Here is a 23,352-nt window from a genome sequence, read left to right on the forward strand (position 1 = left end):
CAATCAATTCCTTAAATAGACACCGTAAAACAGATTCCGGCGTAGTTAGAATTTTTTCCGTTGCCTCCACCATTCCCAGGCAATCATTATCGTTACTTGTGACATCCAATATGGTTATAGATTGTCAAGTGGGCGTTGCTGCGGTTAATTGCTCGAGCCTGGGACCGCCCATTTGACACTTAAGAGCATAAAAAACCATATTAGATGCCAAAACGGACAGCGCGGAGAGCCTGGGGAATAAAGGAGGCGAGAGAAAATATTCCAACTGTGCCGGAGTGAGTGGTGGAAGAGGTCAAAGGTCATATGTAAAAGGCAATGGAAAGGAATAGGGAACCTAGAATGGACACAATCACATAATAAAATTATTAAAAAAAAATTCTAAAAGGAAACTAAAAGATGTGTAAAAACAAGACCTGGATATTCCGATACACCGACAAGAAGCAGCAGCGTTATAGTCAGGAAGAAAAGAAACAAACAGCAACACGCGGAGATTTTTTAATTATTTATTTTATTATTTTTCTGCCTTTTGAACCCCTAAAAATTTTTGCCAGTCAAATATTAAAAAGGAACCTGTCAGCAGGTGTGACCATGTAGATTGCAACATTGTCCCTGGAGAGATGTGTAATCAGACCTTTGTGTGTGCTGTTAGTAGCAGCAGGACTGTGATATATGGTTTGTGTTCCACAATTATTGGTTCTGGGGGGGGGGGGGGGCACACTCTGCTTTTATTTGCTCATGTAGCAAGTTCTGGTTAAATACTACAGCAGTCAAAAGTCATCAGAGCCAAAGGGAAAGGCAGAGAACTAAGAGAACAACAGTGTGAGGACACAGCTCCAGTGCAGATTGTATTGTCACACTGCTGTGCTCTCCGCTCTCTGCTTTGAAACACTCTATAGGCACTCCCCTCTGTGTTAATACTGTAGTATGCAACCAGAAGCCCGCTACAGATATTACTCAGTGCAGTGGAGTGGGGCTTTGGAGAAGTTCAGCTTCAAGAGCACAGAGCGCAGCAGTGTGAGGACACACCCCCTAATGCACCTGAAGCAGCTACAATCCTGGAATATTAATCCACAGTCCTGCTGCACCAAGGTATAATTACACACCCCTCCAGGAACAATACCTAACCCTGGCTGCAGTATTCGCATGATCCCTATAAATTCCATAGGAACACCCAGGGAATCTCATCCCTCCTCTTCTCTTAATGAAAGGGAACTGGCCAGGCCGATTGGGACCCCAACGATTCCAGTAAATTCGGATCAAATCCAGTCTGATTAATACTGAAAAATGTGCAAATAAGAAAAAAAAAACATAAACCAATAATAATAATAAATACTTAGACATAATGCATGTTATTGGCTTTGAAAAAGAAATAAACCATGAAAGGAAAATAAAAACTGAGCAAAATTTGTGAGCACTAAGGAGGTGCTGGGCCTCTTAAAGGGGAGGTCTATGTACACATCCTGATCTACTGGGGCTTCACACTTATACATTTATCTTTCTCCCCTCCATATGTGGACTAGAACGACACTAGAATCTCAGCAGAGGAAGCCCTCGCTATTGCAAATCACAGGTAACGTTGCCCTTCACAGCGCCCCCCCCCCCCCAGGCGAGAGGTCCAAATCTCAGATATTACAGGTGCAATCTATCAATTTGGTTTCCTGCAGTCCAGACCATCCCCCAATCTCTGCACCTGCAGCTTTATTGACTAATAAACCAATACACAAAATATCTATGTCTCACTGTATACAGCTCCTGTGCGGGCCTATGCGTCTACATGGTTACAGACAACAGAATCTGTAGTCCTGTGTCCCCAACATAATAGGGGGGGGGAGCTGAAAACAGGAACACCTGACTGCAGGATTGTTTGTAGTCTGTAATCATGGAGATGCACAGGGGCGTATACACATTTGCATAAAATTTCCATAATTTTTTGTTTTCTAAGAAGAGAACAAAATGTAGAGGAAGCCCTAGATTCAGTCACTTAGGGGTTAATGTCCGGTTCCTCCTCCAGGTTGTCCATCGCATTCTGGGATCGGCTGAAACGTTGCATCGTGTCCATGGACAGAGAATAGATAGGGCTCCTTCCCGACGCCCTGGGTCAGGTCTGGGTTATTGGGGTGATGCCGCTGGATGTGTTTGACCACCTGGAACTTCTGCTTGGCCCGGTACGAGCAGTACTGGCAGAAGAACGGCTGCTGGTTGGTGTGGGTGAGGTAGTGGTGGCGCAGGCCGGCGGGCCAGCGGAAGCCTCGTTGACACACGTTGCAGACGTATGGTTTTTCCTCGCTGTGTTTTTTAAGATGAGTTTTGAGCAGGAAGCGAGTCTTGAAGGCTTTGCCGCACTGCTCACAGATGAAGGAACGCACGTCCCGGTGGCGGGTCTCCCGGTGCACCCGGAGGGCATCGGCTCTGTTGGTGCAATAGTCACATTCCTCACATTGGTATGGCTTCAGACCTGCAAATAACCACAGGAGACTATCAAGGTCCGGTGCCAATTTCTCTCCATAGCTGTACGGTCAAAGGTCAACTCATAACCAACATGAAAACTTTTATAGACAGTCAGGAAGGGGTAAAAATAAAGCCAACTCCCCCCCCCCCCCCCTCCTGGACCCCCACACCAACTTATATTGACACATTGGGGCACATTTACTTACCCGTCCCTTCGCGATCCCCTAGGTGTGTTGTCCGACGAGGATTCTGGTCTGCCAGGATTCACTAAGGTCATGCGCCTGATATCCTGCATGTGTCGCTTCCCCCACTGAGGTCCACCAGAGTTCACCTTCTTCTTGTGAGTGCTGTGAGTGCTTGCGACAAAATTAGCTTTTTAAATTCCGCGGTTTGTTCGAATGAGTCAGGTTGTCCGACGTCCACGCCCCCCGATTTCTGTCGCATGCAGGCTGGCACAGATGCGCCAAAATCTGATTGCGTGCACCAAAAACCAGGGGCAATTCAGGGCAAAACGGAAAAAAAAATCTCGAAACCCGACGACAATGCGTCCGACTGACCCATTTTATCCATAATTTACAATAAAGCAACTTTGTGAGCTAGGTCCTATTTTGCGTATACAGCTCTGACTACGCATACATTTGTCTGTAGTCTGTCGCCATGGAGAGGAGAATTGTAAAGTTGTAATCACAACCGATTGCAAAGTGGCTGCATATTTTAGAATGGGCAAAATGGGTAAAAACAAACAAACAAACATTCTCCTATTAATGTGAATAATGTTAGAAGGCTTAGTCTGACCTTGGACCATCAAGGTTTTTTAGAATCTGGCACCACTCTTGGGTTACCTGTGTGTTTGGTCATGTGATACTTGAGCTGGTTGACCCATTTGCATTTGTAGCCACATTCAGGGCACAGGTAGTTCTTCTCGTCTTTGTGGATGCGCATGTGGTACTACAGAAAAGAAAAAAAGCACAAGCTACTTTATATAGGTTGATAGCAATCACTTAAAGGGGTTGTCTAATTTGGAAATATTAAGGCTCCCCACACATACTGTGGTCCCCCCTGCTAGACTATTCCCCCCAGTATTACACATTCTCGAAAAGTCTACTTACTTTTAGACGTGAAGGGTCTGCGCATGCGTAAGTGCAGAGGTGACACTTGTACGGTTTTTCTCCTGTGTGGATCCGGCTATGCCATGTGATCTTCTGCTTATTCCGAGTGCTGTAGTCACAGTCTGAGCACTTGTAGACACGCGTGGCCCCGTGTCCTTTGACGTGATGGTCATACACAAGTTGATGTCGGCAAGAGAAAGAGCAGAATGGGCAGCGCAGGGGCGCCTGGTCCACCTCAGCACCAGGTAGGGGGCTGCTCTCATGCTCCTCCGCATAGTGGCTGATCAGCTGCTGGCGATCTTTGGTGGCATACTGGCACTGTTGGCAGTGGTGGGAAAAATGGGTTTTCCGATGTTCTTCCATCTGTTCCCGGCAAGAGAAGGTCTCCCTGCAGACGGTGCAGTCCAGCTGAGGGTGCTGCTTCTGAATATGGCATCGCAGTGTGGCCTGGCTGTGGCAGGAGAACTGGCACTGGAGACATTCATGAGTGGCCTTTTCTTGGTGTTTCCTCAGGCTGTGCTGCTTCAATGCAGCCTCAGAGCTGAAACTCGCCTGACAAACCGTGCAAGGGAAGACGGCCTCGCCGCTGTGGCAGCTGCCCATGTGCCGTACAACGTCATTCTGACTATACCCGCTATAATCACAGAGCTTACAGAAGTGAGTGGGCATCTTCTCGTGGACTCTCCTCTGGTGTAGTCTCAGTTTAGAGTTTGTGCCAAAGGTTCTGCTACAAGAATCGCAAGCTATCCGGCCGACCCCGGTGTGCAGAGACTCATGGGCTTCGAGGCGGTAACGCCTGGTGGTGCTGAAGTCACAATATCGGCAACAGTGAGGTTTGACGCCTTCGTGGCGGATGCGCACGTGCTGCTTCATGCATCGCGGCTGTTTGCAGGTGAAGTCGCATTGCTTGCACTGGAGCTGTACTCGACTCTGCGAATATTTCTTGTGCAGCTCTCGATGACGTTTTAGAGCTCCTGGGGACATGCATCGGAAAGAACACAAGGGGCACTGGAGCTCGCCAGGTTTTAAACAACCTTTCTTCTTGTGGGTTTTCATCGCTCGTTCTTGGGTGCAGGTAAAGGCGCAGGACGGGCAAGAAAGCCGTCGGATGATGGTTGAGTCATACAGGTTTTTGCCATCTCCTACACTTTCTTGAGCCTCTCGTTCTGGGTTTTGGATGCCTTCAACCATTTCTTCAGTATTCTCTAGTTCTAGAAGTGCCTCCTTTCTCAAAGTGGCCTCAGACTGTAGACATGGAAGCTTCTGCAACTCCGGGCAGTTCTGGTTGACATGAGATGTCATGGTGCACTCCCTGGAGCAAGAGTACGAGCACAGCGAGCAGTGAAACTTTCCTCCTTCAATTCGGTACTTCTCAACGACCAATGCAGAGCTTCTCTGATCACCGGAGGATAAAGATGCCACTGCACTTGCTTCCTCACTATCTAATAACCTTTCAGAAATATTTTTGTTACACTGATTTTGGAATAAACTATGACTTGAAGGTAAAGCTTCGTTAGGTTCAAATGATTCTTCAACTAAGCCTACACCTGCAAGACCATCTGTGATAGTAGTTTCTCTCTCGACCAATATGGCCGTCTTAAGACAAGTTCTTTTCTTTTTAGGCCTCATGGGGCACTTCTTGAGAACATGAGTATTAAGTCCCCTCTGCTGCTTGAAGCTGGCTCCACACTCCTTACACTCCAGAGACAATCTCCGCAGATGGCAGCCAGTCTTGGTGTGTTGAATGATGCTTCCTTCCTTCTTAGTGATGTAGGAACACTTCTCACATTTGTAAACCTGAGCGTTGGTCTGGACCACCAGCATCTGGACCCTCCCTTCCAAGACAAGTGTTTCTGCTTGCTCCTTATCCTGTTTCCTCAACGCCTTTAAGATGGACTCTGGCTGATTGCTCTCATCCACTGGTTCATCCAGAGAAACGGTGGTGGCTTCAACTTCTTCTACGTTGGTTTCATGAAGTTCGCCAGACTTGCATACTATGGTCAGCTGGACACCACCCTTCACAACATCTGCCCAGGACTCCTGCACTACCACTGGGATGTCTCCTGGTTGGAGTTCTAGATTTGCATTTACATGGACGGGCATCTCATCAGCTTTCTCATTGATTTCGCAGGGGGCCGAGTCTTGGTTATATTGTACGGTGATGCAGACTCTGCTTTCCACCTTCTCCTGATCATCCCCCACATGCGGATCTGCTTCTTCCTCATAATCTTGTCCACAGTTGACATGGTCCTCTACTGCCATGGACTCAGGGAAACAGAGAATTTCCTCTCTGGTAGGAAGAGGGTCTTCACAAGACTCTTTGGCTAAGAGTTCATTAGATTCGGTAAGCTCAAGCCTCACCGGGAAGTCCTCCATTTCTATGCTGCAGGTCTCTACTGGCTCAAGGGTAATGGCCGCCAGCAAGGACTCATCTGCTACTGACATCCCATTGTTTCCAGCTGGTTCAGTAAGACCATCAACCTGCAAGCATTCGGAGGTGTGATCACTGACGGTTTCCTCCACCGCTGCGCAGTTCCTATTCATCGCCTGTTTTTCGGCCGAGGAATCTTCTTTGTAAGGAAATAGCAAGTCCAGGCTTCTGTTCTCCTGCTGCTTGCTGGCGTACCTCTCCAACCATTCCTGATCGCCAGGTATGTATCCATGGGACTTACGCTTGTGGAAGAAGAGGCTGGTATTACTGAAGGTACGGAAGGGGCACAGGGCACAGCGGTACTCCCGGTGCTTTGTGTGTTTGCCATTCTCATGGTTGCGCAGCGTCTGCTTGTACCTCGTCTGGTAGCTGCAGTGCTGGCACTGGTACATGGGGACCTGGGAGGACTGGGAATGCTTTACTTGCATGTGTTTCTGAAGCTCAGTTTTACGTTTGCACCCGAATCCACAGATCTCACAGATGAGGGTCTTTCCCTGGTGTCGGAGCTTATGGCTGCTGAGCTGATCTGCCCGATGACAGCGGTAGGAGCACTGGTTACAATGGTACCTGATGAATAAAGAACAACAAATTGGATATAATTAAACAATCGGATATTCATATAATTCATTTATAACTTAAAGGGAACCTGTCATCAGAAATTGACCTAATAAACCAATAGCAGTATGTTGCCCGGCAGCTGAACACCTTCCAGATCATGTTTCTTTCATGACCCAGTGCGGTGGCTTCATCCAGAAAATCTACTTTAAAGTTGGTTGTATAAAGTCAAGGAGGCGGAGATTTTAACACTGAAGTCAAGCTCTCCCCGTCTCAAAGCCCCTTCATTTTAATTACTGGTCCTGCATCCAGGGACATCACTGACCAGATCTCATGAAGAACAATGCACAATGTCAATCACAGAGGAGGAGGCGATCAGAGTTAAACACTTCGCCTCCTGTTACAGCTCCCTTCAAAGTAGATTTTCTGGATGATGCCACCGCACTGGACCATGAAAGAAACAAAAACTAGAAGGCATTACACTGCCTGACAATATACTAGTAGTGGTTTATTAGATCAATTGATGACCGATTCCCTTTAAAGGGAACCTGTCACCAGGTTTCAGAACCCCATTACATATGTCTTTCTGCTTTCTCTATTACAATATAATTGTGTGTTATATCTCTGAAATATCATATGGGATGTAACTCAGGATCAGTACAGGATAAGTAATGTCATGTATGTACACAGTGACTGCACCAGCAGCAGAATAGTGAGTGCAGCTCTGGGGTATAATACAGGATGTAACTCAGGATCAGTACAGGATAAGTAATGTCATGTATGTACAGTGACTGCACCAGCAGCAGAATAGTGAGTGCAGCTCTGGAGTATAATACAGGATGTAACTCAGGATCAGTACAGAATAAGTAATGTCATGTATGTACACAGTAACTGCACCAGCAGCAGAATAGTGAGTGCAGCTCTGGAGTATAATACAGGATGTAACTCAGGATCAGTACAGGATAAGTAATGTCATGTATGTACACAGTGACTGCACCAGCAGCAGAATAGTGAGTGCAGCTCTGGAGTATAATACAGGATGTAACTCAGGATCAGTACAGGATAAGTAATGTCATGTATGTACACAGTGACTGCACCAGCAGCAGAATAGTGAGTGCAGCTCTGGGGTATAATACAGGATGTAACTCAGGATCAGTACAGGATAAGTAATGTCATGTATGTACACAGTGACTGCACCAGCAGCAGAATAGTGAGTGCAGCTCTGGAGTATAATACAGGATGTAACTCAGGATCAGTACAGGATAAGTAATGTCATGTATGTACAGTGACTGCACCAGCAGCAGAATAGTGAGTGCAGCTCTGGGGTATAATACAGGATGTAACTCAGGATCAGTACAGGATAAGTAATGTCATGTATGTACACAGTGACTGCACCAGCAGCAGAATAGTGAGTGCAGCTCTGGAGTATAATACAGGATGTAACTCAGGATCAGTACAGGATAAGTAATGTCATGTATGTACACAGTGACTGCACCAGCAGCAGAATAGTGAGTGCAGCTCTGGAGTATAATACAGGATGTAACTCAGGATCAGTACAGGATAAGTAATGTCATGTATGTACACAGTGACTGCACCAGCAGCAGAATAGTGAGTGCAGCTCTGGGGTATAATACAGGATGTAACTCAGGATCAGTACAGGATAAGTAATGTCATGTATGTACACAGTGACTGCACCAGCAGCAGAATAGTGAGTGCAGCTCTGGGGTATAATACAGGATGTAACTCAGGAGTTCATCACTCACCTGAGGTCCCCGCTGTGCTTGCGCATGTGCACGTTCAGGTAGTGTTTCCATTTAGTGATGTATCCGCATTCGGTGCACATGTAGTTCTTGTCCGTGGAGTGCGTCAGCATGTGTTTGGAGAGGTAACTGATGTCTCTGCACACAAAGTCACACTGGCTGCACTTGTGAGGCTTCTCCCCTGAGGGAAAAGAGAGAATATTAAATTCTAATGTCCCTGGTTGTGCAGAACTCTAGTGTTATAGAAAGGTTCTGCATGTCCCGGTACCTGTGTGCAGCAGCATGTGACGCATTAGCACCCTCTTATGAGCGGTGGCAAAGTGACAGTCTCTGCAGCGGTGGATCTTCTCGTTGGCGTGCATCTTGCCCACGTGGTCAGAGTATTCCACCGGGTTGAAGCTCTTGTAGGGGCAGAAGTGGCACAGCAGCTCCTCTTTGCCCGGATGGCCGCGCATCTTGTGTTTCCGGAAGACGTGTTTGTTGGAGCAGACAAAGTCGCACTCCTGGCAGTGGAAGGCGTAATGGTTCCTGCGGTGGAGCTCCATCTCCTCGCGGCTCCTGAAGAGTAAGGAGCAGGCGTGGTAGCGGCATTCCACCCCCTGAATCCCGTGGGCCTCCTTAAGGTGTCGCAGGAAGTCTTTGCGATCGGACAGGGCTTGGTCACATCCTTGCTCGAGGCATCGCATCTTCTGCTCCGTCTTGTGCCCCTTCATGTGGTCCTTCAGTGCTTGGCTCAGTTTAAAGGCTTCTTGGCACACGGGGCAGGAGTAGGTGTCGGAGTAGAAGTTGGATACTCCTTCGTGAATACTCGCCATGTGGCGATTGAGAGCGTTCTTCTCCACGGCGCTGTAGTCGCACAGGGGGCAGCGATGGACTTTCTCCCCGGCCTCCCGCATCATGTGGATCTTCAGCTTATTGCGGCTGGTGAAGAACTTGCCGCAGTTTGGACACTGAAGGTTCGGGTCAGGAAAGTGAAGATGGAGATGGTCGGCTAAGTGAGTCCGTTTCTTAAAGCATCGCTTGCACTCCGGGCACATGTGCGTCTTATACAGATGCTCCTTGTCATTCTCTATGTCTCCTACATACAGAGAGATGAACGGTTCAGAAAAACAGAGACAGAGATAGAAACAGAGACAGAGACGTCTGGACTGGAGATACAGGAAGGTAAAGAAATGAGCGGAACTGGATAATTATCTGCTGATCACATTTACAACCATTATGTAATTGTCTGTATCAATAATATGAAAGATGTGATTCATATCTTTAAAGGGAACCTGTCAGCACATTTGCACATACACAGCCAGTGACAGGTTCCTATAGAGCCCTAATAACGGACTGACCCCCTTCTTTTAGCTGAAAATAGTTTCGCTTACATCCACATATATCACCTGTTATCTTATAATACCTGGCATCAGAGGGGGGAGTGTCCTGCTCGTCCGGCCCCTCCCATCTAAATTCTACCCCCAAGCCTTATGCCTCCTTACTGGTCACAGTTCATATCATGTGACCAGAGTGACACCATCACAGGTCCTTTAGCCTCTTAACAAAAGCAAACTGTACCCCATGCACGTATCTGACCACATGAAGTCAAAGCGGCCTCCATGGACTTCTACTCCTCTCCATCCTCCATGGAGGTTGCTGTGATTTCATATAATCACATACATGGGAACTGTTTGCTATTATAATAAGGCTAAAGGACCTGCAATGATGTCACTGGTCACATGTCATGAATGTAACACAATGCACCATGTAAAAAAATTGACAAAATATTTCCCATCTGTACAAAGAGCTTTATGTGTCTATAGTTGAATATTAGCAGACGGTCCCTAAGTACAAGGAGGCAGAGCAGTGATGTGAAGAGACACAGAGCTGTCAGTCACAATAGTGGGGCGTGGCTCACTGCCAGCCTGAGAAAGAGTCACAGATACCAGACATAACTCACAAAAGATTAGAAAAAAAAGAATAAAAATTGTGTAACATGTAAACTCTAGACTTTACTCCGGATTGATTGCAGGCGTCACCTTTGCTTCCATAATAGTAATTGGATATGGTGCAGATATTAAACGTCCATTTCCACGCAGTAAAATTATGTAGCACTTTAATTAGATTTGTAAACGTTCTCCTACATGACAGGTTATATAATCAAAGCTGCAGGTACAATCTATAGCTCAAGAGTGTGGATCAATGCAAAAGACAGGGGATAACATGCGGGACCCCATACTATAACAAAAACAGGGGTCCTGCTGCCCGGCCTGTATGAAGCTGCAGGGGATAACATGGTGATCAGCAGCAGGAGTGTATGCATAGAGCCCCGCAGATGAGTTTCCATAGGACTGTAGAGGAGTCCTGCACAATGCCATAGACATGAGCAGCCCCTCATCTACTATCCAGGGGAAAGTGGAGAACATTTATACTTTGGACAACCCCTATAAAGAGGCTTTTCAGGACTAAACTGAGATAAGCAGATTTTTCATGGTGACTGCTAGAAGATCCTGTATCTTACGTGTAGCCTGCGGGCCACTTTCCGTGGCATTGTTCTGGTTTTCCTCATTGCTGTTCCTCTCTGGATTCTCCATCTCTACTCTCTGTGACATTTTTCGCCGTTTTTGCCCTCTAACCACAGCGGATGAATTGTGATTGGTGACATCTGAAAAACAGACACATAGAAAAGTGATAAAACAAAAGCAAAATATAACATAAAATAATCTGCATCGCGTGTACTGCGCCGATACATAATGATAAGTGATTGAGATATTATATAGGAACTTATAAACCATAGAAGGTTTCCACAAGGTCAGACAGGTCTATAAGGAGGAGCAGAGAGTAATACAGAGGACAGGGGACGGGTGCAGAAGGAGGAGCAGAGAGTAATACAGAGGACAGGGGACGGGTCTATAAGGAGGAGCAGAGAGTAATACAGGGGACGGGGGACGGGTGTAGAAGGAGGAGCAGAGAGTAATACAGAGGACAGGGGACGGGTCTATAAGGAGGAGCAGAGAGTAATACAGGGGACAGGGGACGGGTCTATAAGAAGGAGCAGAGAGTAATACAGGGGACAGGGGACGGGTCTATAAGGAGGAGCAGAGAGTAATACAGGGGACAGGGGACGGGTCTATAAGGAGGAGCAGAGAGTAATACAGAGGACAGGGGACGGGTGTAGGAGGAGGAGCACAGAGTAATACAGAGGACAGGGGACGGGTCTATAAGGAGGAGCAGAGAGTAATACAGGGGACGGGTCTATAAGGAGGAGCACAGAGTAATACAGAGGACAGGGGACGGGTCTATAAGGAGGAGCAGAGAGTAATACAGAGGACAGGGGACGGGTCTATAAGGAGGAGCAGAGAGTAATACAGAGGACAAGGGACGGGTCTATAAGGAGGAGCAGAGAGTAATACAGAGGACAGAGGACGGGTCTATAAGGAGGAGCAGAGAGTAATACAGGGGACAGGGGACGGGTCTACAAGGAGGAGCAGAGAGTAATACAGAGGACAGGGGACGGGTCCATAAGGAGGAGCAGAGAGTAATACAGGGGACGGGTCTATAAGGAGGAGCAGAGAGTAATACAGAGGACAGGGGACGGGTGCAGAAGGAGGAGCAGAGAGTAATACAGGGGACAGGGGACGGGTCTACAAGGAGGAGCAGAGAGTAATACAGAGGACAGGGGACGGGTCTATAAGGAGGAGCAGAGAGTAATACAGGGGACGGGTCTATAAGGAGGAGCAGAGAGTAATACAGAGGACGGGTCTATAAGGAGGAGCAGAGAGTAATACAGAGGACAGGGGACGGGTGTAGAAGGAGGAGCAGAGAGTAATACAGGGGACAGGGGACGGGTCTATAAGGAGGAGCAGAGAGTAATACAGGGGACGGGGGACGGGTGTAGAAGGAGGAGCAGAGAGTAATACAGAGGACAGGGGACGGGTCTATAAGGAGGAGCAGAGAGTAATACAGGGGACAGGGGACGGGTCTATAAGGAGGAGCAGAGAGTAATACAGAGGACAGGGGACGGGTGTAGGAGGAGGAGCACAGAGTAATACAGAGGACAGGGGACGGGTCTATAAGGAGGAGCAGAGAGTAATACAGGGGACGGGTCTATAAGGAGGAGCACAGAGCAATACAGAGGACAGGGGACGGGTCTATAAGGAGGAGCAGAGAGTAATACAGAGGACAAGGGACGGGTCTATAAGGAGGAGCAGAGAGTAATACAGGGGACGGGTCAATAAGGAGGAGCAGAGAGTAATACAGGGGACAGGGGACGGGTCTACAAGGAGGAGCAGAGAGTAATACAGAGGACAGGGGACGGGTGCAGAAGGAGGAGCAGAGAGTAATACAGGGGACAGGGGACGGGTCTATAAGGAGGAGCAGAGAGTAATACAGGGGACAGGGGACGGGTCTATACGGAGGAGCAGAGAGTAATACAGGGGACAGGGGACGGGTGCAGGAGGAGGAGCACAGAGTAATACAGAGGACAGGGGACGGGTCTATAAGGAGGAGCAGAGAGTAATACAGAGGACAGGGGACGGGTCTATAAGGAGGAGCAGAGAGTAATACAGGGGACAGGGGACGGGTGCAGAAGGAGGAGCAGAGAGTAATACAGAGGACAGGGGACGGGTGCAGAAGGAGGAGCAGAGAGTAATACAGGGGACAGGGGACGGGTCTATAAGGAGGAGCAGAGAGTAATACAGGGGACGGGTCTATAAGGAGGAGCAGAGAGTAATACAGGGGACGGGTCTATAAGGAGGAGCAGAGAGTAATACAGAGGACAGGGGACGGGTGCAGAAGGAGGAGCAGAGAGTAATACAGAGGACAGGGGACGGGTGCAGAAGGAGGAGCAGAGAGTAATACAGGGGACAGGGGACGGGTCTATAAGGAGGAGCACAGAGTAATACAGAGGACGGGTCTATAAGGAGGAGCACAGAGTAATACAGAGGACAGGGGACGGGTGTAGAAGGAGGAGCAGAGAGTAATACAGGGGACAGGGGACGGGTCTATAAGGAGGAGCAGAGAGTAATACAGGGGACGGGTCTATAAGGAGGAGCACAGAGTAATACAGAGGACAGGGGACGGGTCTATAAGGAGGAGCAGAGAGTAATACAGGGGACAGGGGACGGGTCTATAAGGAGGAGCAGAGAGTAATACAGGGGACAGGGGACGGGTCTATAAGGAGGAGCAGAGAGTAATACAGAGGACGGGTCTATAAGGAGGAGCAGAGAGTAATACAGAGGACGGGTCTATAAGGAGGAGCAGAGAGTAATACAGAGGACAGGGGACGGGTCTATAAGGAGGAGCAGAGAGTAATAAAGAGGACGGGTCTATAAGGAGGAGCAGAGAGTAATACAGAGGACAGGGGACGGGTGTAGAAGGAGGAGCAGAGAGTAATACAGAGGACAGGGGACGGGTCTATAAGGAGGAGCAGAGAGTAATACAGAGGACAGGGGACGGTCTATAAGGAGGAGCAGAGAGTAATACAGAGGACAGGGGACGGGTGTAGAAGGAGGAGCAGAGAGTAATACAGAGGACAGGGGACGGGTCTATAAGGAGGAGCAGAGAGTAATACAGAGGACAGGGGACGGGTCTATAAGGAGGAGCAGAGAGTAATACAGAGGACAGGGGACGGGTCTATAAGGAGGAGCAGAGAGTAATACAGAGGACGGGTCTATACGGAGGAGCAGAGAGTAATACAGAGGACAGGGGACGGGTCTATAAGGAGGAGCAGAGAGTAATACAGGGGACGGGTCTATAAGGAGGAGCAGAGAGTAATACAGGGGACGGGTCTATAAGGAGGAGCAGAGAGTAATACAGAGGACAGGGGACGGGTGCAGAAGGAGGAGCAGAGAGTAATACAGAGGACAGGGGACGGGTCTATACGGAGGAGCAGAGAGTAATACAGAGGACAGGGGACGGGTCTATACGGAGGAGCAGAGAGTAATACAGAGGACAAGGGACGGGTCTATAAGGAGGAGCAGAGAGTAATACAGGGGACAGGGGACGGGTCTATACGGAGGAGCAGAGAGTAATACAGAGGACAGGGGACGGGTCTATACGGAGGAGCAGAGAGTAATACAGAGGACAGGGGACGGGTGTAGGAGGAGGAGCACAGAGTAATACAGAGGACAGGGGACGGGTGTAGAAGGAGGAGCACAGAGTAATACAGAGGACAGGGGACGGGTGTAGAAGAAGGAGGAGCAGAGAGTAATACAGAGGACAGGGGACGGGTCTATAAGGAGGAGCAGAGAGTAATACAGAGGACAGGGGACGGGTGTAGAAGGAGTAGCAGAGAGTAATACAGAGGACAGGGGACGGGTGTAGAAGAAGGAGCACAGAGTAATACAGAGGACAGGGGACGGGTCTATAAGGAGGAGCAGAGAGTAATACAGGGGACAGGGGACGGGTCTATAAGGAGGAGCAGAGAGTAATATAGAGGACAGGGGACGGGTGTAGAAGGAGGAGCAGAGAGTAATACAGAGGACAGGGGACGGGTCTATAAGGAGGAGCAGAGAGTAATACAGAGGACAGGGGACGGGTCTATACGGAGGAGCAGAGAGTAATACAGAGGACAGGGGACGGTCTATAAGGAGGAGCAGAGAGTAATACAGGGGACAGGGGACGGGTGTAGAAGGAGGAGCAGAGAGTAATACAGAGGACAGGGGACGGGTCTATAAGGAGTAGCAGAGAGTAATACAGAGGACAGGGGACGGGTCTATAAGGAGGAGCAGAGAGTAATACAGAGGACAGGGGACGGGTCTATAAGGAGGAGCAGAGAGTAATACAGGGGACAGGGGACGGGTCTATAAGGAGGAGCAGAGAGTAATATAGAGGACAGGGGACGGGTGTAGAAGGAGGAGCAGAGAGTAATACAGAGGACAGGGGACGGGTCTATAAGGAGGAGCAGAGAGTAATACAGAGGACGGGTGTAAAAGGAGTAGCAGAGAGTAATACAGAGGACAGGGGACGGGTCTATAAGGAGGAGCAGAGAGTAATACAGAGGACAGGGGACGGGTCTATAAGGAGGAGCAGAGAGTAATATAGAGGACAGGGGACGGGTGTAGAAGGAGGAGCAGAGAGTAATACAGAGGACGGGTCTATAAGGAGGAGCAGAGAGTAATATAGAGGACAGGGGACGGGTGTAGAAGGAGGAGCAGAGAGTAATACAGAGGACAGGGGACGGGTCTATAAGGAGGAGCAGAGAGTAATACAGGGGACAGGGGATGGGTGTAGAAGGAGGAGCAGAGAGTAATACAGAGGACAGGGGACGGGTGTAGGAGGAGCAGAGAGTAATACAGAGGACAGGGGACGGGTGTAGAAGGAGGAGCACAGAGTAATACAGGGGACAGGGGATGGGTGTAGAAGGAGGAGCAGAGAGTAATACAGGGGACAGGGGATGGGTGTAGAAGGAGGAGCACAGAGTAATACAGGGGACAGGGGATGGGTGTAGAAGGAGGAGCAGAGAGTAATACAGAGGACAGGGGACGGGTGTAGAAGGAGGAGCACAGAGTAATACAGGGGACAGGGGATGGGTGTAGAAGGAGGAGCAGAGAGTAATACAGAGGACAGGGGAAGGGTGTAGGAGGAGCAGAGAGTAATACAGAGGACGGGTCTATAAGGAGGAGCAGAGAGTAATACAGAGGACAGGGGACGGGTGTAGAAGGAGGAGCAGAGAGTAATACAGAGGACAGGGGACGGGTGCAGAAGGAGGAGCAGAGAGTAATACAGAGGACAGGGGACGGGTGTAGGAGGAGCAGAGAGTAATACAGAGGACAGGGGACGGGTGTAGGAGGAGCAGAGAGTAATACAGAGGACAGGGGACGGGTCTATAAGGAGGAGCACAGAGTAATACAGAGGACAGGGGACGGGTGTAGAAGGAGGAGCAGAGAGTAATACAGAGGACAGGGGACGGGTGTAGAAGGAGGAGCAGAGAGTAATACAGAGGACAGGGGACGGGTCTATAAGGAGGAGCAGAGAGTAATACAGAGGACAGGGGACGGGTGTAGAAGGAGGAGCAGAGAGTAATACAGGGGACAGAGGACGGGTCTATACGGAGGAGCAGAGAGTAATACAGAGGACAGGGGACGGGTGTAGAAGGAGGAGCAGAGAGTAATACAGAGGACAGGGGACGGGTGTAGAAGGAGGAGCAGAGAGTAATACAGAGGACAGGGGACGGGTGTAGAAGGAGGAGCAGAGAGTAATACAGAGGACAGGGGACGGGTGCAGAAGGAGGAGCACAGAGTAATACAGAGGACGGGTCTATAAGGAGGAGCAGAGAGTAATACAGAGGACAGGGGACGGGTGTAGAAGGAGGAGCAGAGAGTAATACAGAGGACAGGGGACGGGTGCAGAAGGAGGAGCACAGAGTAATACAGAGGACGGGTCTATAAGGAGGAGCACAGAGTAATACAGAGGACAGGGGACGGGTGCAGAAGGAGGAGCACAGAGTAATACAGAGGACGGGTCTATAAGGAGGAGCACAGAGTAATACAGAGGACAGGGGACGGGTGTAGAAGGAGGAGCAGAGAGTAATACAGAGGACGGGTCTATAAGGAGGAGCAGAGAGTAATACAGGGGACAGAGGACGGGTCTATAAGGAGGAGCAGAGAGTAATACAGAGGACAGGGGACGGGTGTAGGAGGAGCAGAGAGTAATACAGAGGACAGGGGACGGGTCTATAAGGAGGAGCAGAGAGTAATACAGAGGACAGGGGACGGGTGTAGAAGGAGGAGCACAGAGTAATACAGAGGACAGGGGACGGGTGTAGGAGGAGCAGAGAGTAATACAGAGGACAGGGGACGGGTGTAGGAGGAGCAGAGAGTAATACAGAGGACAGGGGACGGGTGTAGGAGGAGCAGAGAGTAATACAGAGGACAGGGGACGGGTGTAGGAGGAGCAGAGAGTAATACAGAGGACAGGGGACGGGTGTAGGAGGAGCAGAGAGTATTATACAGGACAGTGAGACCAGAGGGGGAAGTAGAACCCTTTAAGGGGGGCAATCGATCCAGGTTTAACCCTCAGCCGCAACAAGGGGGCACTATCGATATCTTCCGGAAACTAGTAATGAAAGACATAGACGCGTTAATATACAAAAAAGAGAGCCAGAATATGACAGAACAAGAACGCAGGGCATTAGAAGACCTAAAGAAGAACGAGGGGCTGATAGTGAAATCAGCGGATAAAGGGGGCAATATAGTGATTATGGACAGTGCCTACTATAGGACGGAAGCCAATAGATTATTGGGCGACGAACGGACATACCGAAAATTAGATGGGGACCCCACTAATAAATATAGAGAACAATTAAAGACATTCCTGAGAACACAGGTAGAAAAGGGTATTCTATCCAAAAAAACAGCAGAGAGATTGTTACCCCTGTACCCCAAGAAGCCTGACTGGTATTTCTTGCCCAAAGTCCATAAAAGCCTAGAAAGACCCCCCGGTCGACCGATCGTGGCAGGCATTGGCTCGGTGACTGAGCCGCTGTCACAGTACATTGACTGGCTGCTGAGACCGATACTGAAAGACATCCCCTCGTATCTTAAGGACACGAACGATTTCCTGTCCTCCCTGAGTGAGCAGACCTGGCAAGATACGTGGCTTTTAGCATCTATTGATGTAGAAAGCTTATATACAAGAATACCACACAAAGAAGGAGTACAGGCAGTCCGAGATGTGGTCCAGAAAGCAGAGAAAGGAGAGGACTACACAAACTTTGTTTGTGGGGCTTTATATTTTATCCTATCCCACAACGCATTTGTTTTTGATGGAAACTGGTTTGTGCAGAGGGACGGGACTGCGATGGGCACTCCCGTCTCCTGCACATACGCAAATATATTCCTCGCAGTTTTTGAGAACATCTACATATATAGCGAAAGGAACCCATATGCTAAGTTCATCCAGATGTACCGAAGGTACGTGGATGATGTCTTTATATTGTGGTCTGGTACGAAAAATGAATTTAGGGAGATGGTGGACTCCCTTAATTTAGAGAATAACATGAATATGCTCTTTACACACACAATAAGTGACAAAGCTTTGGAGTTCTTGGACGTACTGGTTGAAATACAGGATGGGAGGATCACCACCTCCGTACATAGGAAAAAGACAGCTACGAACGCCCTCCTCCACTTCGACAGTTATCACCCTATGCATGTTAAACGGGCCATTCCTTACGGGCAGTTCCTCAGACTTAGGCGTATTAACAACACCGAGGAGGGATTCACAAGACAGGCAGGGGAACTAAAGGAGAGATTTTTGAGAAGGGGATACCCTGCCAAATTGGTGGACGAGGCTTATCAGAAAGTTAGAGAGAAGAGACAACAGGACTTATTAAGAAACACCAAAAGAAGTAATAGGGGGAAGAAAAGGAAACCCAACAAATTCTCCTTTACTTTTGAGTTCTCCCCCATGGCTGACCTCATAAAGAAAGCATTCAGAGACAACTGGCACGTGATAGAAAATGATAGGGACCTAGCTAAATTAGCGGAAGGTGGTCCAGTGGTGAGTTTCAGAAGGGGAAGGACTATTAGATCAGAATTGGTCAGTAGTGCCTATAGATCAGCACAGAGTAATTCTTGGTTGGAGAGAAACCCAATAGTGGGGAACTTTAGATGTGGAAGGTGTAAATGTTGCCCATATAACTCAGGAGAAAAAACGGTAGATTTTGGGGGCCTGAAAGTCAAAGTGAGAAGTTTTATTAACTGTAAAACCACATTCGTGGTATACGTCTTGAAATGTACTTGCCAGAGATATTATGTCGGGAAGACGATCAGGAATTTACATTTAAGAGTGAAAGAGCACCTCAGATCGATCGAAACTGGTGCAGGGGCCCCACGTCTCATACAGCATATTAGAGAGGAACATGGAGGGGACATTGGGACGCTTAAGTTCTCAGGCATAGAAGTGGTTAAAAACCCGGCCAAGGGAGGGGACAGACAGCGCCTCCTGCTACAAGCAGAGAGCAGATGGATTCTGCGCTCGGACGCTATGGGACCGGTGGGTCTTAATGACAAAATTGACTTTGGAGTTTTCTTATGATATTTAAAATACTATTCCCGTATGAAAATATAAATATATACTGTGTGATTTTAGTGACTTATTCAGGTGCATGATCGATTACTTTCATCACCTTTTTGCTTTTAATTATCACGGGATATGTATAGTTCACAGCCTTGTGTCTACTACCTGTTATTATGTCCATCTTGTTTATGCCAACAAGAATATTCTCATATAGGCTTCGTATCACCCTACTGGTCAGTGGTTCCAGCTCGCCTTTCCCCCCCCTCGATTCTCGCCGCTGATCCGCAGATGTGATGACGCCGCACCTGTATCCGTGGTAACGCGTCATGTGATCGGGAGGCGCGGCAGACGGAGAGGGAGTCACGTGATGCATCCCAAGCAGCTGAGCGTGCTAGGGGCGGTACGGCGTTCTAGCTTCCGGATGGAGGCATGGGACGCCTCGCCAGGCGCGTCGCTACACGGGAGCGATTGCACCACAGGATTGGCTGAGCTCCACGCACCTGGGTGAGTTTTAGCCTTTAGAGACGTGCTATTGGTGGAATATGTTATGTGAGGCAAGACACGCCTCTCGAACCGCAGGTGTTTTGAATAATTTGGTTGTCTGACACAATATTTATACCCCTCGTGAATGTATAGTCACTATGCACGGAGGCCGGAAGAAGCGCAGGCTACGCGAAACGGCCGTTGCCTTTATGTAGCATCACTCTCCACTTCCTCCCTTGCCTGTCCGATATTTTGTGAGTATCCCTATATGTTCAATAAAGAAGAATGATCCTTTTTACTGGATTTTGGTGAGTGCCTTCCTCTCTACATTACCTTGCTCGTTTCATTTTCTATTATACAGGACAGATGATGGGTGTAGGAGGAGCAGAGAGTAATACAGAGGACAGGGGACGGGTGTAGGAGGAGCAGAGAGTAATACAGAGGACAGGGGACGGGTGTAGGAGGAGCAGAGAGTAATACAGAGGACAGGGGACGGGTGTAGAAGGAGGAGCAGAGAGTAATACAGAGGACAGGGGACGGGTCTATAAGGAGGAGCAGAGAGTAATACAGGGGACAGGGGACGGGTCTATAAGGAGGAGCAGAGAGTAATACAGAGGACGGGTCTATAAGGAGGAGCAGAGAGTAATACAGAGGACAGGGGACGGGTGTAGAAGGAGCAGAGAGTAATACAGAGGACAGGGGACGGGTCTATAAGGAGGAGCACAGAGTAATACAGAGGACAGGGGACGGGTGTAGAAGGAGGAGCAGAGAGTAATACAGAGGACAGGGGACGGGTCTATAAGGAGGAGCAGAGAGTAATACAGAGGACAGGGGACGGGTCTATAAGGAGGAGCAGAGAGTAATACAGAGGACAGGGGACGGGTGTAGGAGGAGCAGAGAGTATTATACAGGACAGATGATGGGTGTAGTAGTGGTGACATAAATAAAACATTCATTGTAATAACTCGGCTGTGAGTGTGTCCTCACCATTCCCAGGAGCCTCCTGCCCGGGGCTAATTTCAGGCTCCGCAGAACTAACGTGAGATTTCTTGTGGTGGGAAAAAACCTTGGAGTTGGAGCTGAAGAAGTCGCACTGGTCACAGTGGAAGGGGAAGTGGCTGCGGAAGTGCAGGGACATCTCCTCGCGGCCGGGGAAGAGGAGACAGCATGCGCGGTGCGAGCAGGTCACCGGGGTCAGCCTGTGCTCCCGCCTCAGGTGAGACTGGAACTTTTTCAAGTTTTCAGCCACAAAGGGGCAGCCGCTCTGCCAGCACCGGACGTCCTGCACCGGGGGAGGGTGACCCCGAAAATGTTCCTTGAGTTCACTTGGGGTCTTGAAGTCAGTACCACATATGGGGCAGGTGAAGGCGGACTTCTTGCCCCGATGAGAGTTCTCCTCCTGCCGGATGACTTGGTCAGTGATGAGGATTTGGGATTCAGACATTGAGATTCTTGGACATTCTGGTATCGCTGAATCCCCAAGCTGATGGCAGATGTCCTGGGGCAGCAGACTGGCCACGGGCACCGCCGACTTACCTGTATAGAGAAAAAGGAAACTGCGTGGGTGACATTTTAAAGGGTGCGTCCAGGCCCATATACTACTGACCTATCCATAGAAGGGAAGACGTGTTACAGTGTGGCGGGGAGGCCCAAAGACGATGGACGGAGATGTCGTCCCCCCCCCCCCCCCATCTACTACCAGAGTGTGTACCAGGTGTCAACCACTCTGCAAAACTCTTTTATTCAATGTCTTATGGCCACAACTACTTACCAATCTCATCACAACATTCCCCATCACAGATCCCAAATATCTCCTGCTCAGCCGTATTCACAGGGGCAGCGTCATGCAGGGGAGAGTCCTTGTCCTGGATATAGACAGACTGAAGCTCCACTCTGTCCTCAGCCAGGGAATTATCTTCTAGAAAAACCTCCATCTGGCTCTGAGCAACTGGTAATGTCTGGAGAACCACTTCACATGAATGTCCACTCCAATCAGTGGCCACCAATAGCCTGGACTCCGACATTTCCTGCAAGGCAGCAGCTACACCCTCCAATATAGACTCACTGCAGCCTGGGGTATGGTAACTGAAAATATAGAAATTTATATATATCATCATGTATAATACTGCCCCCTATGTACAGGAAGATAACTACTATAATACTGCCCCCTATGTACAGGAATATAACTACTATAATACTGTCCCCTATGTACAGGAATATAACTACTATAATACTGCCCCCTATGTACAGGAATATAACTACTATAATACTGCCCCCTATGTACAAGAATATACCTACTATAATACTGCCCCCTATGTACAGGAATATAACTACTATAATACTGCCCCCTATGTACAGGAATATAACTACTATAATACTGCCCCCTATGTACAAGAATATAACTACTATAATACTGCCCCCTATGTACAGGAATATAACTACTATAATACTGCCCCCAATGTACAGGGATATAACTACTATAATACTGCCCCCTATGTACAAGAATATAACTACTATAATACTGCCCCCTATGTACAAGAATATAACTACTATAATACTGCCCCCTATGTACAGGGATATAACTACTATAATACTGCCCCCTATGTACAAGAATATACCTACTATAATACTGTCCCCTATGTACAAGAATATAACTACTATAATACTGCACCCTATGTACAGGAATATAACTACTATAATACTGCCCCCTATGTACAAGAATATAACTACTATAATACTGCCCCCTATGTACAAGAATATAACTACTATAATACTACCCCCTATGTACAGGAATATAACTACTATAATACTGCCCCCTATGTACAGGAATATAACTGCTATAATACTGCTCCCTATGTACAGGAATATAACTGCTATAATACTGCCTCCTATGTACAGGGATATAACTACTATAATACTGCCCCCTATGTACAGGAATATAACTACTATAATACTGCCTCCTATGTACAAGAATATAACTACTATAATACTGCCCCCTATGTACAGGAATATAACTACTATAATACTGCCTCCTATGTACAAGAATATAATTACTATAATACTGCCCCCTATGTACAAGAATATAACTACTATAATACTGCCCCCTATGTACAGGAATATAACTACTATAATACTGCCCCCTATGTACAGGAATATAACTACTATAATACTGCCCCCTATGTACAGGAATATAACTACTATAATACTGCTCCCTATAGAGCTGTATAGATATGACCGATGTTCCAGGACTGTACATATTGGGATCTCCCATTCTCTGGGTAGCAGATCTCCTCTCCTCATCCCCTTGTTACCCGGGCAACCGTTAGTACCTGATGTTTTGGGGCCCGTGGACATCTCTGCTTTAAGTCCCCCGGATCGTACAATTACAGTTATGTCGGAGGCTGCAGGGCACAATCCCCTCAGGTCACCTCCTCCTGCTGCCGCATTACTCCCGGCTCAGGAGCAGATCAGTAGCCGAAGCTGACACAGGTTTTGGAACGCAACCGGAAAATGTAGGTGGAACGCAGAGGAAGTAACGTGTACCACGTGACCCACCGCCTGT

General features: G+C 48.4%; 1 protein-coding gene across 1 annotated transcript; it reads right to left on the reverse strand.

Annotated features, from left to right (window-relative positions):
- Nucleotides 1–500: 500 nt before the first annotated feature.
- Nucleotides 501–23,325, reverse strand: ZNF142 (zinc finger protein 142). Its single transcript, XM_072122312.1, has 9 exons — nucleotides 23,120–23,325; nucleotides 21,562–21,875; nucleotides 20,778–21,326; nucleotides 10,807–10,950; nucleotides 8,572–9,381; nucleotides 8,307–8,484; nucleotides 3,558–6,555; nucleotides 3,291–3,396; nucleotides 501–2,455 (listed from the first exon to the last, which is right to left on the reverse strand). Exons 2-9 carry the CDS (start codon nucleotides 21,812–21,814, stop codon nucleotides 1,989–1,991), a joined length of 5,505 nt encoding a protein of 1,834 aa, XP_071978413.1. The 5' UTR covers nucleotides 21,815–21,875; nucleotides 23,120–23,325; the 3' UTR covers nucleotides 501–1,988.
- Between the last annotated feature and the right edge of the window lie 27 nt (nucleotides 23,326–23,352).

This window comes from Engystomops pustulosus, chromosome 8, assembly GCF_040894005.1.
Source record: "Engystomops pustulosus chromosome 8, aEngPut4.maternal, whole genome shotgun sequence".
Lineage (NCBI taxonomy): Eukaryota > Metazoa > Chordata > Amphibia > Anura > Leptodactylidae > Engystomops > Engystomops pustulosus.

Coding starts and splice junctions, on each gene's coding strand:
- ZNF142 (XM_072122312.1), bottom strand. CDS start 21,814: ATGTCGGAGTCCAGGCTATTGGTGGCCACTGATTGGAGTGGACATTCA. Junction 9,382..10,806: donor AAGTGGCCCGCAGGCTACAC/GTAAGATACAGG, acceptor CTCTGTATGTAG/GAGACATAGAGAATGACAAG. Junction 2,456..3,290: donor TCACATGACCAAACACACAG/GTAACCCAAGAG, acceptor GGTTATTTGCAG/GTCTGAAGCCATACCAATGT.